Here is a 16,178-nt window from a genome sequence, read left to right on the forward strand (position 1 = left end):
AAACTAACTTAGCAGATGCGCCACAAATAAACTGCACAGGGAAAGGGGACATTAGATTGTATACAACTGGTCATTTATACAGATGTGCAAACGAGCAACCTATGAGAGGAACACAATTTTTAAAGCACAATGAAGATCTCACAGGTGGACGTAGTGTGACAATGAGCAGCAGTGTAAAGTTGTGATTCTATAAAATACATCCTTCAAAATATCAAGACACTGAAACAGAACCCTAAAAAAAAAAAAACTTTGCTTACTTTCAGAGCCAGAAACACATTTGCAATAAAAAAAAAGTCCATAAAATATGACTGATCTATGGGTAAAACACAGACTGGGGCTTTTATGTGTACGAACTACTGGTTAGATAATGAACTGCAGCATACTAATGTCTGATAATAGTCATACAACAACGCCAGGTAAGGCAACCCAATCCCTGCTGTGCATAATAATCTCATTGATCTGGACCGCTTACTTCGGAAATGCTCTGATGCATAGTAATACACGTCCTCGTATCCCTCATGGTAATCCTCCTCTGGTCGGTACTTTTTGCCTTTTCTCCTCCTGGATCTCCGGATCTGTCGGACGAAGCCCAGGAACCTGTCCATGCCTCCTCCTTCTCCCAGTGCCCGGCTGGTTAGATGAGACAGTCTGGGTGCAGGGCGTAGTGTGTGAGCATCCACTGGGGACCTGTCACTGCTGTGTATGGAGTGCTCCCTTGTGATACCTGGCTCTTCACAGTGTGCCCTGGGCATTCATCTCTCGGGCGACACCAGGTTTCCTTGGCAGTAAAGCACAGCCGAGTTACCCCAGAGGGGCAGAGTGTAGTAAAGTTGCTTGGCTCTGATAGTGCTCTGAGTGCGAGAGTGAGAGGTTTCCCTGCATTGACATGTCTCTCCCCGCTCCCTCCTCCTCCTCTGCTGCCGGGTTTCCATCATTGGAAGAGGGGGCTGGAGGGAGACGCCTTTCTGTCAGGGCTGAACCATTGTGCTGCAGAGCAGGAGTAAGAGCTGGGGAGAGCAGCCTGCTCCTTGGATTTGTTGGGGGACTAGAGATAAAAAGTCAAGGTTAGACCCCACTCCCCCCTAGAAACATCATAAGGATGTGAAAAGTGGTACAACCCACACAGCACAATAGTACTATAACAATAGCAACTAAAGGACCAGCACACAGGACAGCATTAACCCTTCCAGCAACCAGCTGTTGCAAAGATGTCCCTGAACAGTTCTCTGCCAAGTACTTACTACAGTGCTGATATGTGTAACAAGACATAAACATGACTGCATTCTGTCACATAAATGGAAGTAGAGCAAGGCACAGACTGGACTTTCTAACTGCACTAACTCCTACACAGACAAGGATGAGTGAGTCATGTTAGCCAACTGCAGAGCAGATAATTGGGCTTCTGCTTTGCACACATGTCTTGCGGTGTCTTGAAACAGGTGTGAAATCCTAGTTTAATCATTTACAGCCAAGAGCTTGAATTTTTTTTAACGTTACATCGTCAAGCATATCATTATCAGAAGTATTTTAGCCCTAGACTTTAAGATACCAGATGCAACAACATGATGTATACTATTATAATTATACTGATGGCAGTAGCAATCAGTATACAGTTTTATACAAACATTTGGGTACCCATGGTAAAAAAAAATAATCTAAAAACATGACATTTCTGCATATTTTAAGACAAAATTACTATTTGCTGAATTTAACACTTAGAAAAATTAAATAAATAAACCCGTGAATATGACTTGCAAAACGTTTGGACACCCTGGCAGCGAGTATTTTGTAACATCTCCTTTGGCAGAAATCACAACATCCAAAGTGTAGCCAGACGGGAGATTTTCTATTCTTGCTTTAGGAATTTTTCCCACTCTTCCTTGCAGAACACTTCTAGCACAGAAATATCCTTAGACCTCCCAGCCTGCACTGCATGTTTGAGATGTCCCCACAGATTTTCAATAATATTCAAGCTTTGGCCATTTTAAAACATTTAATTTTGGGCTCCTGTAAGTAACTTTTGGCTGATTTTTGGGTGCGTTTTGAATCGTCTTGCAGAAATGTCCCACTATTTTTTTCTTCAATGACTGATATTAGCTTCTAGGATTTGCTGTTATTTAGTTGAATACATTCTTCCTTTCGCCTGGATAATATTTCCTGTGGGTACGTACAGGCTGTCACACAACAGAAAAGCATCCTAGATCCAGGTCCATGCTTAGTAGCTGGTAAATTGTTCTTTCCTTCAAATGTTTCACCTAGTTTTCCTAAAACAAAACCTTTGCAGCTTTGGCCACAGTTACGCTTTTATTTCATCATTCCCCAGCACCTTGTTCCAAAATCTCTATGGCTAGTCTAAGTATTGTTTTGTATACTTTGCAGACATTGAGATTTTTCTGTGTGCTCCAGATCTTTACTTGACTTTGCTGGTTCCTCTTAACCTTCATTTCCAAATTGTTCCTTACAATAGAAATTCCATGATGCAAGCATGTAGATATCTTTTTATAGGTTTCCCTGCTTTCCCATTCATTTTTAATGTTCTAGTCCTCAGTCAGCTGCTTAGCAGAGCCATGGTTGTTGGGAGCAGTAGGCACAACATCCTGAGAGGTGACTATGGTCAGGGTGTTTATTCAGCTATAGAATTGTCTTTCACATGTTAGTCCTTATATTAAGCTAAGTAATCTATTTTGAAAGGTTTTGGTTTGTTTTGTAAAAAAAAAACAAAAAACAAAACATGAATTAAAGGTTCATTTTGCATGTCACATTTGTTTTGTTTTTTTTAATTATCACCTGTCATCGCAACAATGACAGATGATTTTCCAGACAAATTTATTTTAAAAAAAATCAACCCTGGACAGGGCATCAGTTTGGAGGCTGTCCTGGCCGTGACATCATTTACTTTTTAACTCCTGTGGTCTGTGTCTCCTCTCCGGTCAATATTGCAAAGAGGCTTTAACATAAGGTTACACATGTACAAAGCCACTTTGCGATAACTGGAGGGGAGAGCAGGTAAGCTGGATCCGCTTAGAATCCAGTTAAAACATCCTATTTCGCCACTATTGAACAGCCCCCCCGGCAATTTGAAAAATATTCATTTGTTCATCTGAGCCTGTGAGAACCAGCTTGCGCATGCACACTGGAACTGGGAGCCCTGACTTGGGCTACAAGTCGCAAATTTGTTAAAAATAAATAAATAATAAAATGGAATGACCCCAAAAAATTGAATCAGACTATAAATCAAGCAATAGTGATAGGAGAACCGTGGTGGTACGTTACCGGAAGACCTGGGCGAAAGCTATTGTCGGTGATAGTCTTCACTGGCCTGGGAGTTTTGGTAAATAGGGAAAAGCCCTAAATCAGTTTTTGCTGGATCTAGGGCTTTTCTCCCTATAATCATACCTCCCAACTGTTCCGATTTCAGTGGCATAATTTTAGGGCTTTGTCTCGCTGTCCCTCCCGCAGGTGGGAATGTTGGGGGTAGGGAGATTAGTGTTTCCAGCGCCAGGCAGCCTTCTGGGGCTGTGGTCAGGCTCCCATCATTGCTTGAACACACCCCCTGTCCCGCTGCTTGGGACTGACATGTTGGTTGCTATAATAAATAGACCTCCTATAAAAATATGATGTGTATAGCGATGCGCGAATATTTGAATACAACTATACATGTATATGTATTTGCATCTCCGAAACTGTTGAGTAAGGGGTCTTGTGGATCTTTTGTCTATGAAACAGGAATTCAGAGGAGGTGCAGTTGCCACTTGTGCGAGATCCTTTTGGTTTCCCTAGCTACCTCCAGCAGGAGAGGGCTGGCAAATTTTAGCCTGAGGGGCGCAAGACTCTACTCAGCAGCCTATTTTAAAGGTAAAAAAATGCATGTGGCCCATCCCAAGGTAGCCCACACTATGGGACTGGGACCCAGGGGGCAGATGCCCTCCCCCAGCCAGCCCCTGAAGTACTGGGGTGGCTAGGAAGAACTTCTTCACTTTTGAGTGGCGGTTAACTGGTGGTTATAATTTGTAGAGGAATCTTCCCTCTATTGATTCTGGCCCTGCCTGCTAAAAACTATGAGCCCAGCTTCAAAGTCTGAAAATAAGCCGAATATTTCACTGAACAGTTTTAAAATTTTTGTTCATCTCTACTCTCAAGTGTCATATGAATTCAGGAAGTTCCATGATTATCCACAGTTCCTATACAAAATAAAATTCACATTATAAGTGAATCATGACAAATATAGGGGCATATTTAACAAACTGTGATGGTGCACTATCGTGCACTTACCGTAAACTCCATGTGTCCCGTATATTTAAGAAAAGTCCATCGCAGCAGATATCATGGATATCTGCTGCTTTACATTCCTTTTCGTTTTTGGGAGCAGTCACCATTCTACAGTATGGTGACTGCTCCCAACCGCAATCTAACAAGTTACGAAAAAAAAGTTTTTTCGGTAACTTGTCATGATAATGTACTCCAGCTGTAAGATTTCAGTGCTGTCAGCTCTGCTCCGAAGAGCAGAGCTGGACAGCGCATGTGTGAAGGGATCACATGATCCCTCCCTGTCACTCACCGCTCGCAGAGCGGAGATGCGAACTGCACATGCGCAATTTCAGTGTGAAGAAAAATAAAGATGACCAGGAGGAGATCCGTAGACATCGCTTTCTGAAGAGGGGGGGTAAGTGTGATCTTTTTTTATCACAGATACAGCAGTTTATCGGAACTGCTCTTTCTGTGTTGCGTTTTTCATAAATGTGAGAAATCGTTCAATCCTTATCAATGCGATAAGGATTGAAAACTATTTTTCACTTTATGATAAGATTGATAAATGTGCCCCATAATGAGAGTCCTTTAACACGTAACAAAGTAGAACAGTTATCAAAATATAAAACACCGGTGGCTTTAGAACAACAGATTTGTTTTCTGTATATGTTTTGCCTGGATAAATAATTTGATGGACTTATTATTTAAAATATAGAAGGAAAGTGATGTAAATAGATATTTAACCCTCCTTAAAAATAGAGGAGAAAAGAAATTGTAAAAAAAGAGGAAAGCAAAAATCATAATACAGTAGTATGTTTAAAAAGAAAACAAAAAAACCAATGTATCAGTACATTTTAATTCATGGTGATGGGGTTCTTTTCAGCCTATTCATTTTATTAGCTAATAAAAGCACTTCTTTTATAAATCAATCTTATCTAATGGTTTTGGCTCAACCCTAGCAGTACATAGATATTGCTGATTCAGAGTATTTTAAATAATTTCCGAGTCAAAAGATAATTCTGTTTTGTGATTTGTAGCCAATTACGGCTTTTATGTAAAGAGGTATTCTCGCTATCAATTGACTCATTAATTGAATCACCAATTCATGGATATCTCTATAAAAACTAAAATGGTAATAGAGCACCAAAATGTGTACATTATCTATCACGTATGGCTTACATTTGAACAATATATCATATCATAGCCTAGACCGGCGGTTCCCAAAGTGTGCGCCACGGCGCTGTCACTGGGGTGCCGCGGGCCAGCCATAGCAAAAAGAAAGAACACAAAAACTTACCAATCCGCCGGGCGCCGGGACCCAGCAGCCTCCTTTCTCTCGCAGCAACTTGTCACTGACGTCTATATTCAGTGACAGCTGCGGGAGAGAGGAGGCTGCTGGGTCCCGGCGCCCGGAGGATTGGTAAGTTTTTGTGTTCTTTCTTTTTTTCCTATGGCTGGCGCGAGGCAGAGGAGTGAGAGGGAACGTGACAGCGGGGCAGAGGAGGGTGACAGCGTGAGAGGGGCAGTGGAGGGGGACACAGCGTGAGAGGGGCAGTGGAGGGGGACACAGCGTGAGAGGGGCAGTGGAGGGGGACACAGCGTGAGAGGGGCAGTGGAGGGGACACAGCGTGAGAGGGGGCAGAGGAGGGGGACAGCATGAGAGAGGGCAGAGGAGGGGGACAGCATGAGACGGGGCAGAGGAGGGGGACAGCATGAGAGAGGGCAGAGGAGGGGGACAGCATGAGAGAGGGCAGAGGAGGGGGACAGCATGAGAGAGGGCAGAGGAGGGGGACAGCGGGGCAGAGGAGGGGGACAGCGGGGCAGAGGAGGGGGACAGCGGGGCAGAGGAGGGGGACAGCGGGGCAGAGGAGGGGGACAGCGGGGCAGAGGAGGGGGACAGCGGGGCAGAGGAGGGGGACAGCGTGAGAGAGGGCAGAGGAGGGGGACAGCGTGAGAGAGGGCAGAGGAGGGGGACAGCGGGGCAGAGGAGGGGGACAGCGGGGCAGAGGTGGGGGACAGCGGGGCAGAGGTGGGGGGACAGCGTGAGAGAGGGCAGAGGGGGGGGGACAGTGTGAGAGAGGGCAGAGGAGGGGGGACAGCGTGACAGAGGGGGCATTGTGTCTGGATGCAGAGGGGGCAGTGTGTCTGGATGCAGAGGGGGCAGAGTGCCTGAGGGCAGAGTGTCTGGATGCAGGGGGGCATTTTTGCATACAACTTAATAAGTATTTCTGTCCTGACCTAAATACTTATTACAATTTTTTGACCAAACTACTTCTAAAACAGGACTGCTCAGTAATTATTTTGGAGGGGTGCCTTGAAAACATTTGGAGACTCTAAGGGTGCCGCGAACTGCAAAAGTTTGGGAACCACTGATCTAGACACTTTTCATGCCTAGTTATAGGGAGGATTGTAAATATGCCAGTCTATTAAGCAGCATAGCCACAATTTATAATTATTATGATCCTTTAATTTTATATCAACAACTTATTACTCAGCACATTACAGAGAATGTTTAATCATTCACATCAGTCCCTGTCCCAGCAGAGTTTACAGTCTAAATTCTCTACTGCACAAACACACACAAAAACATTAATCTACCTGTATGTTTGTTTGAATTGTTTATTGGAAACTGGAGCACCCAAAGGAAGCCCACAGAAAAATCATCTGAATCATCATAGAAGCTCCACACAGATAGTGCCTTGGTTGGACAAAACTGTGATGCAACAACTAGAAACTACTGCATCACATTGCAGCTCTAACTTAACCTGTGAATTAGTTTAATAAATGCTGCATACATGTCGTATATATGTATGTGCAAAACCAAAAGAATTGTGGAGGAGATGGAAACAATGAAATGTACAGCAAAATATAGAAAGTTGTGTAGGGTACCAGTAAGAAGTGTTAGAAAGGTATTGCTCCTTCTGAAGCATGTACACTTTTTCTGCATTGTGTACAAAAAACTGACCTGTTAACAGAGCTGCATCAGCTGTGTGTCACAACTGCTATAGAATATTTGGACCTTGTAATTTGCTGGGGACATGTTCTTAGGCACATTGTGATTTCAAAGAAACTCGAACAGTTAAAATATGCTTTTGAATGTGTATTGTTTTTTACTGTGCAATATTCTTCTAGAACATGTACAATGAAAAACAAGTAGGCATTATACAACACAATTATGTGCACACTGCACCAGAAAGTACTTCAAATGAAAAAGGAAACATTAACCTATGATTAATTGATGCTCGTGATATTCTCTGACAAATGAAAAGCAGGACATTGTATAGCATAATGAAGGTTTTTTTTTTTTTAAATCAAATTGACCATCAAATGGTTCAGAAATTAAAATCTCAAAATTGACTTATTTCAGGTTCAAATGCTAAGTGAAACATATACGAGCATATTCAATTAGTCCTCCGAACATCACGGCTGCGCACAGTTTCCAGTACTACGCTACCTCGACATTGCAGAATTGTTCCTCCCTATTGAGGCACTCTGCGGACAATTGAATATACTCCAAAATTTCCTAAATCTGTTCATCAAGATAGCTGTTACTGTTACACGGTATCAACTGCCAAGAAATGTATGTGCAGCTTCTCTCAATTCATACGGGCAGCACGGTGGCTAAGTGGTTAGCACTTCTGCCTCACAGCACTGGGGTCATAAGTTCAATTCCCGACCATGGCCTTATCTGTGTGTAGTTTGTATGTTCTCCCCGTATTTGCGTGGGTTTCCTCCGGGTGCTCCAGTTTCCTCCCACACTCCAAAAAAAACCAATACTAGTAGGTTAATTGGCTGCTATCAAATTGACCCTAGTCTCTCTCTCCCTATCTCTCTCTGTGTATGTTAGGGAATTTAGACTAAGTTCCAATGGGGCAGGGATTGATGTGAATGAGTTCTCTGTACAGCGCTGATGATACTTGGAAAATATATCCAACAGTCACATAGACTGGTCGATATACTGGATATACTATACATGTCAAATGGATAATAGCTTGCTAAACTGTCATAAAAACATTGCCATTTTATTAAGAAACAACAAAATAAGTATATATATATATATATATATATATATAACATAAGAGGCTGGATATACAATTAATCACCAGGTACAGACCACATAAAATTTATATTTATCACAATAATGTTTGCCATCGTATAACATCATTATGCATAAAAATCAATGAAGAGAAGATAAATACTGTCCAATCCCATTTAGCAGTTAATAAAGACGACTAATATTGTCCCAAATAAATGAGAGAATTGTGATGTATTGTGGAGGACAGGATATCCAATATTTAGATTAATTACATATTCAAATAACTTCTCCAAGCATAAACAATCAGGAGGACTCACCAGGATTTTAGTAAACCTGTATGGTAGAAACAATCAATTGTGATTATAATGTCATTTGCTGGATCCCAGCGAGACCTCTTGATTGTTTCTACCATGTACTAAGAGAGGAATACCGAGCCTGCACATATGATCTGAATGTGGATAGAGCAGTCAAAATACAATCTGTACAGGTTACTTTTTTACCATTATTCTCAATCGCCTAAAGAAACATTAGACAGTTCGAGTGTTCCCAAGTGGAGTTTAGTAATGAGACCCTGAATATTCAGATTTATCCCATCTGTGACTTCCGTGCTTGGAGCACCAGGAGGAAACCAATGCAAAAACGGGGGTATGCATGGGAGAACTGCTGCCACCATGCTGCCCATTTATTAACAGCTGCTGCTTGTTCCAACTGAGAATTTATCACCGTTATTGAGTTTGGTTGTGTTTTTTTTTTTTTTTTCATTCTAAAATATTTTGCCTAAAACTATTTGGGGAAGATTCAATTGGCCGTGATGTGCTGCCGGCCCTTACGGTAAGAAACCTCTGCTCATTTTTCCTGACACCGCTATAGATGAAAATGAGCGGAGACTTCAGACCCAATATCGGATGTGAAGTGTCTCCGTGGACTGTTCCAGAGATTGCGCTGAATTGAATCTCCTCCTTCAACTCCAACCTTGGTATTTGGTCTCTAAATTGTCAATCTTTTTCCTTGGCAGCTTTTCCAAATAGTGCAACAAAGCAAAAAATACTACCTCGTCTAGCCAATGAGAGGAAAGCCACTTTTCAGCAGCTGGCAACCAAATCGTTCACTACAGACTGGATGAAATGGCTTTAAAACGTGTGTTGAATACAAGTGTAGAATCCCTTATAAAAAAAAAAAAATCAGTATTAGGGTGCATTGCTCCACCAATTGTGGAGTGGCATTGACAGGATATGAATAAAATATTTCTGAAGAAAACTAAGGAAGTGAAAACTATTTTATGGTTTCTACGTTAGGTACATTGTACTTGTAGAGAAAACATTAATAGAAAGTTACATCACTTATTTCCTCGTTATAAAAGTGTTGAACTAATTTTTGCCAGAAGCATATACAGTATGTAACACTGTTAAATGGTACCTGTCTCCTAGACACATTTTGTGAGGTGAATGCAACCTATTAATTCACTAATAAATAGTGACCTCACTAACAAAAGAGACATAAGCCGAATTATTGTTCAGTGTACAAAATGGCTACTTACACTATAATTTGTGTACACTTTCTCTTGATTACAGAAGCCTGTGAGTAGTATGTTTAATTTGCATTATCAATATAAATGGAAATGTTGGTAACAAAGATTTTGAAAATGGCCAAGGATAAAAAGGTACACAGAGCAAAAACTAAGGAATGATTGGCAGGAGGACAGTAATAAACACAGGGTCAAACAGGATAAAACATTTTATACAAATAATCAGGCCAGAAAGACCGTACCCTAAAATAAGCAAATAGCTATTATAGGCCAACATAAAAGAGGTGTGGAGAGAGACAATCAGCAACTGTTCTGAATTAGGATAACGTGGGCGCACTACTGCTCCCTGGGGGCATGTGCAGCACCTCCGAAGTGCTGATCACCCCATTCCTCTCTAACTTCCCTAGAAACACCCATTCAGCTCCGCACACAGCTGGTACATACAGTAATGAAGTGACATCTGTTAGAGGGGCACACCACCAACTGTCCTGGAATCAGGGCAAATGTTCTGATCCTCGGGACTAGCTAAAAATTATAATCCAAAATACTGCAATTTATTTATTACAATGTCACTGTTTTCCTAGAATAAGAGGTCTGAACTTTACTCTAGCTTAGTTAAGGACTATAATTATACCCTAGCATTTACACAGGTTATATGCCAGGGGTAGGCAACCTGCGGCTCTCCAGGTGTTGTGAAACTACAAATCCCAGCATGCCTTGCCACCTAACTGCTGGTTATATACTGGCAAAGCATGCTGGGATTTGTAGTTTCACAACACCTGGAGAGCCGCAGGTTGCCTACCCCTGGTATATGCACTAAATCTTAGCCAGTATAGAAGAAAATCCACAGAGCTGAAAGCATCCAGCACATTGGATGAGTAATGCTTAGAAATTCTGAAGTGAATATTGAGACCAGTGAATCCTCCAGGTCAGCCAGTGGTTTAATGATGCCTCTTGATCTGTTTTTCTTTTATTTCATTTTATTTTATGTGCTAAAGTCAAGTTCTCCCAGGATCGAATTGTGATGCTGTCTGTAGCACAACATCGCCTGTTTCATCCTCCATGCTGCTGTCCACCTGGAAATATTTTCCTGTTATTAAAAAGAACCTGGGCGCCTCTTTAATACTTTACCTCAGATGTGTCAAACTCGCGGCCCAAATGCATATATTTTGCTGCCCCACATTACTATGGGAGAATAAGCATTTTATTTTATTCGGTTAAGTGACTTAAAAATTCACTGAATACGGCAGAACAGTTTGTGTGCGAGTTCAGTCAACTTTCCCATCAGTGACACGTGTCTGCACCACTTCTGCTCATCTTCCTCCACCCACGTTGTAAGTTGTCACATGCAGTCAAAAAAGTACACTTTTGGAATTCAAGCGAACTGCCTGGTAATTTGTGCTCAAATCATCATCATTATTTGTTTGGTAAGTTGGTGTCCAAGTACATTAATATGACAAGCTATCGATTGTTTATCAAATGTATTATCCCTTTGTGCTCACGATGGTTATTTTCCGTTTTCTTGTGGCCCACACAATCTTAGACTTTTTTTTTTTAGAATTATTTGACTCAATTGGGGCTTTGAATTGCACGGCCCTTACTTCCTCTCATATGGCCCCTCCTTCAAACATGCCGCAGTGGGACCATAATTCCTCTGCACTATGGCCTCACTGTGGGTCAGTAACAAGGAGAACCAAATCAAATCAGCAACAAGTGATTGGGGCTGGAGGGAAAAACAGGACCAAGTGAATGGGGGTGCAGGGCAGAATGACTATAATTGAGGGAAAATACTATTGAGAATAAGGGTAGGAAACATTATATTGCGAGCCATATCTGGTGGCTAGCCTAATATGCAGACTTTTGTCTGGCACCAGACCTGTTTAGCAGCTGACATGCAGAGGTTCAGGCCACTGGGACACACCCCCCTGCTTCCCCAATTAGCAGTGACTGTTACTGAAGGGACAGATGATGGGTCAGGCGTTGAGGAATTAACTGCATTTGCTGAGTACTAACTAAAATCGACACACTCATTGCTGAGAAGTATAGGAAAAGATTGGGCTTGCAAGTACTCAGGGGGATTGGGTAAAATATGCACAGGTTGATCCTCAAGTTATGCTGCCCGATGCATGGGTCTACAGTGGTAGGCATAAATGCAGGCCTGGTTAAACCACTTACATGTAGTAGACACAGACCTAAGTGATGGATAGACAGTGAAGCAGTCCTGGATTTGTGGGAAGCATACATAGGTCAAAGTAACTATTATCCGAACGTCTGCACTGTATTTTCACTGTACAGTTGCTCCTCCTGCAGTGAACTCCAGAAGCCAACAGAGACTCTACCACCAATGATACTGCAGTTACAGAGTCCCTGCACTCGGCAAGCAAGATAGGACAGTGGAGCATCGGGGTGGGAGAGGTTAGAGATGGGGTTTGCTTTTTACTCCGGCCACCTGGACTTGGACCTGCTTTTTAAATTAGTCACCAGCTTTTTACATTAGCCATCATGATTGATTTATACATAGAGTTGGTATGTTAAAAATAGCACACATGCAGTAGTTGTGTTGGTGGGGAACACAAAAATGGTCCTAGATGGTAAAAAAAAAATAACAACCAGGCTTACATTGGAGAAGACAGCTGCTTGGTCCTGTTTGAAGCTATATATAGCTCTGTCATGGAACTGACAGCCACAAGTTCTACAAGCACCAAGATTGGAACAGATGAAGGACTATACATTATCATACACGATTCTTCTTCTTCACTTTTTAGTAAGACTTTTTATTGAGTTTTTCTAAAAACAAACACCAAAACAAAATTATAAATAAACAAGTAAACAATATTTTTTTAAAAAGAAAAAAATAGGGCATGTTGGAAAGTATAGGGTAATCTGTTTTTAAGTAAAGAGGAGCTATATGACTCCCCAACTCCCCAGGTATTCTCAAACAGATAATACAGAATTAGCAACTGCTACATTTTACCTATTCCAAAACATGTTGATCTTTTGCCCAAAAAGATTCCCAGTGTTTATGCCCTTTTCACATTGCAAGTGGAAAAGAGTACACCAACTACTTCTCTGAATGACAATAGTAAGGAAGAGGCTACTGAAGTTACTACTAAAGACTACTGTGTTTGACCTGACGTGTTGACTTCTGTAATACATTAGTTCAAGTAGCACATATTCTATAAGCCATGGCAACCAATAAGCTATTATATCTACACTAACTAACCTGACCTCTGATTACCCGTTATGTTATAGTGCACAATTGTTTTTTTGATTATAAAATAAGTCCTTTAGTGTGGACAAGTGGTCCACTTTAATATAAGGTTTCAAATTATATTGATATTCCCTGAATGGATTTAAATCCTTCATGGATATCCTAGTCATTCTGTTGCTTTTATGCCACTGTCATCATATTAGTAATCAGAAAGTTTTATTGTTTATTTACCCTGCAAGTGTTCATTGAGATCCCTGCAGGCTGCAGTGTTTGGGTCTTCATTATTATTATTATGAAGTACATTCCCAATCTTTGCTGATGTCCTCAGGCATGACCCTTTCATCTCCAGACTTCTCAGGCATCAAAACATTCTTCACAATGCTCATTTTGTAAAGATTATTCTTTTGAAGTATTTTTATCTAGAAACATTCATAGTGTTCTATTGAACATATCTGCCCCAACAGTGGAAATACTATAGTGGGTTTCTACATACATGTAGACATGCATGAAAACGAATGCATGCTGTTTTACTTTTTCTTTTTTTAAGTGCATAGTTTTTAACATGTTTTCCATGTGTTTTGCCTTTACCAATACAATCTATTGTACTGGCATTGCATGAGAAATACGTTATGCCATGTCCTGAAAATTTAAATTTAGCATTGAACTTTTACCAAAACAATGATGGGAACGCCACCAATGGTTCTTACAGGATCTATTTTTTTTATAAGCTTTCATGTATTTATTAATGTGTGAAACATGCAAAATTATAGGTGTAAATAAATTCCGTAACACTTAGTGTTCCCCGCATAGTCCACAGCATCTCTCACATCGCTTTTATGAGCTACTGGAAATGGGAAGTTTAGCAGCTGCTTATAAACTGCATCTTACAGACTTGCTATTAAGCGCACATCTGTTTGGTTAACTAGAGACAAGAGTTGCAAAGTTTCATCTTCATTCAATGCTATTAATTATACACTATGCTACAAAACACTTGCACAGAAACTATGCGCTAATTATCACTGGTACCAAAGCCACTAAAGACATTTAATTTAAAGCTGCACTACCACCTAGGGAGGGAGCGGAGCATAGTGGTCTCATTGGGGCTATGGGATGATTGGAGAGACCCAATAAGATACTGTAACCATGGACTATGCATCCTCATATTGTTCTGTCCACTAACACCCCCGTTCTGCAACCATTTCATTTGTTACTGCAGCTTTAAAGGGCATACATCTCATACGCATTTATCTGCTCTGTCTGCACTTTCCACACGTTAATAAACAGTGTCTAGTGTTTATGTGGTTTTACCCATATTCCCAGCATGTTAATGTTTTTTTTCCCACTATTTTGTTTTTTTCACTTATTATTTACTACTTATTTAGTATAGTGAATACAGGAAGAGGGGAAAACATATGTACACAATAGCTAACAACCACAAAATAATTATAAAACATATTTTAGAATGGTCTGTAACCTTCTCCAACTGTCCTCAGACACATCTGATTGCTGACCAATTGTAATGAAGCTGTGCTTGGGAGGTGTAAGGGCACTAATGTGTGTTCCACCCACTTATGGCACCAAAATGCTCCTTCCTCCACTCCACCTCCAGGACCACAATGTGTCAAGCTCCATCACGCTTCTGATTCATCAATTGCAGGAGTGACCCAGCAATGTGACACATATAACAATCAGCTGCATTTTTTATTTCAGCCAGTGCAATATGAGAAGTGATGGCAGTTTTATTTACTTATAGAACAATATAAGTGTTTTTCTAACATTTTTTTCTTTGTTTTACTCCCATTAAATAACACAAAGAACTTCTCCCTTTTAGAAACATCATGGCAGCCACCAAGTCAGTAAAAGACAAAATTTTAGAACTTTACTACATGTATGACTAGATTCAGGTTTCAAGGAGATATAAATACATAAATACATTTAGCCCTGTAGAAAAAAAATGCTATGAAAAACCACACCTTCAAAGGCTCTATGTAATAAAAGGGAATGAGCCACTGCGGATATAAAAAAAATAAATAAAAAAAAAATAAGAAGCATGCGTGTGGGTAGGTCTGAAGGAAAGATCCTACAAATATAGGCCCACTGGAATGTGGTGCTTGTTAGCTATACTGAAAACAGATACTAAGTGGCAATAATCCAAAGTAGATTGGAAAGGCCACTGCACTACTATACCTGGAGAGGCTCTTGCAATTAGCCAACACATTACACTCCAGACTGGAATCTTGAAGCTCTAAAAAGAACCATGACATATAATAACTCAGTGATGGCTGCTCCAAAGCTCCTGAAGCAGTATCATACTAGCAAGATAAGGAATGTCAATATCTTAAATACTGGATGATAGAGTGTGACTACATACTCAACTCAAACCAAATAGCGGGCGTCAGATAGAGTAGCAAAAACACCTGGTATTACAGAAACTACATAAACTGCTTTGTGGAATGTGATTGAACATTGTAAACTCCTTTAAGTTGTGCACTACTGAGCTCATGTATATAGAGCACATCACGTCTGCAGTAACAATTTCCCTGCCTTTGTCACTGCTTTTAAGCGATTGCACTAACCTTTCCAATCACTGAATATAATTATAGAATCCACAAGGCAAGCATTCCCCTTAGGGTTCTAGAATCTGGGTCTCATTTAGAATCCACAAGGCACCACCACAAAGATGAACTAAAAGTATATATGAGGCAGTTTAAAAAGGTAAATGCAGTTACTCTACATTTATAATAGGTCAGCCACTGAGCAAAGTTCATAGAAGGTAAAGCTTTTTGCAGAGAATGAATTTGTAGATTGGCAACTAGCAGACATCTCAATATGCAAAATATGTCAAGTAACCATTTCAAAGCTCCCCTACACTTTCACTTTTCTTTTAACAGAAAGCATTAAGTCAACCTGAATGGTGATTTCTTTATTGCTTGTGAACTACAGGAACATATGTGCAATCAATGTAATTATTAATGGCACATTTCATTCTTTCTGCAAATATCTCTGCTTATCATGGTCATTTATTCTGCCTGCAGACATAACACTTAAAGTCTCAGTGTTGTATTAATTGGCGCTGGGATTTAAAAATCCATTATGCTGGTTGACGGGTACAACAGCAAGACATGGCACGTGTTGTGGAAAAACTCTCCACTACCAGG

The 16,178-nt window shown here is 40.7% G+C and overlaps 1 protein-coding gene across 14 annotated transcripts in view; it reads right to left on the reverse strand.

Moving 5' to 3' along the window:
- Positions 1-16,178, reverse strand: part of GRIP1 (glutamate receptor interacting protein 1) — a 473,755-nt gene that overhangs the window by 285,498 nt on the left and 172,079 nt on the right. For 4 of the 14 annotated variants that reach the window (XM_075209473.1, XM_075209472.1, XM_075209469.1 and 1 more), the window contains exon 1: positions 473-1,010. The exons of 1 other annotated variant lie outside the window; for it this stretch is intronic. In XM_075209473.1, the coding sequence (XP_075065574.1) occupies positions 473-752 (280 nt within the window). In that variant the 5' untranslated portion in view covers positions 753-1,010. Of the gene's footprint in view, positions 1-472; positions 1,015-16,178 lie in introns of those variants that run through there. 9 more of the 14 variants (XM_075209466.1, XM_075209465.1, XM_075209476.1 and 6 more) reach the window with 5 other exon arrangements.

The sequence above is a fragment of the Mixophyes fleayi genome, chromosome 4 (assembly GCF_038048845.1).
Source record: "Mixophyes fleayi isolate aMixFle1 chromosome 4, aMixFle1.hap1, whole genome shotgun sequence".
Taxonomy (NCBI): domain Eukaryota; kingdom Metazoa; phylum Chordata; class Amphibia; order Anura; family Limnodynastidae; genus Mixophyes; species Mixophyes fleayi.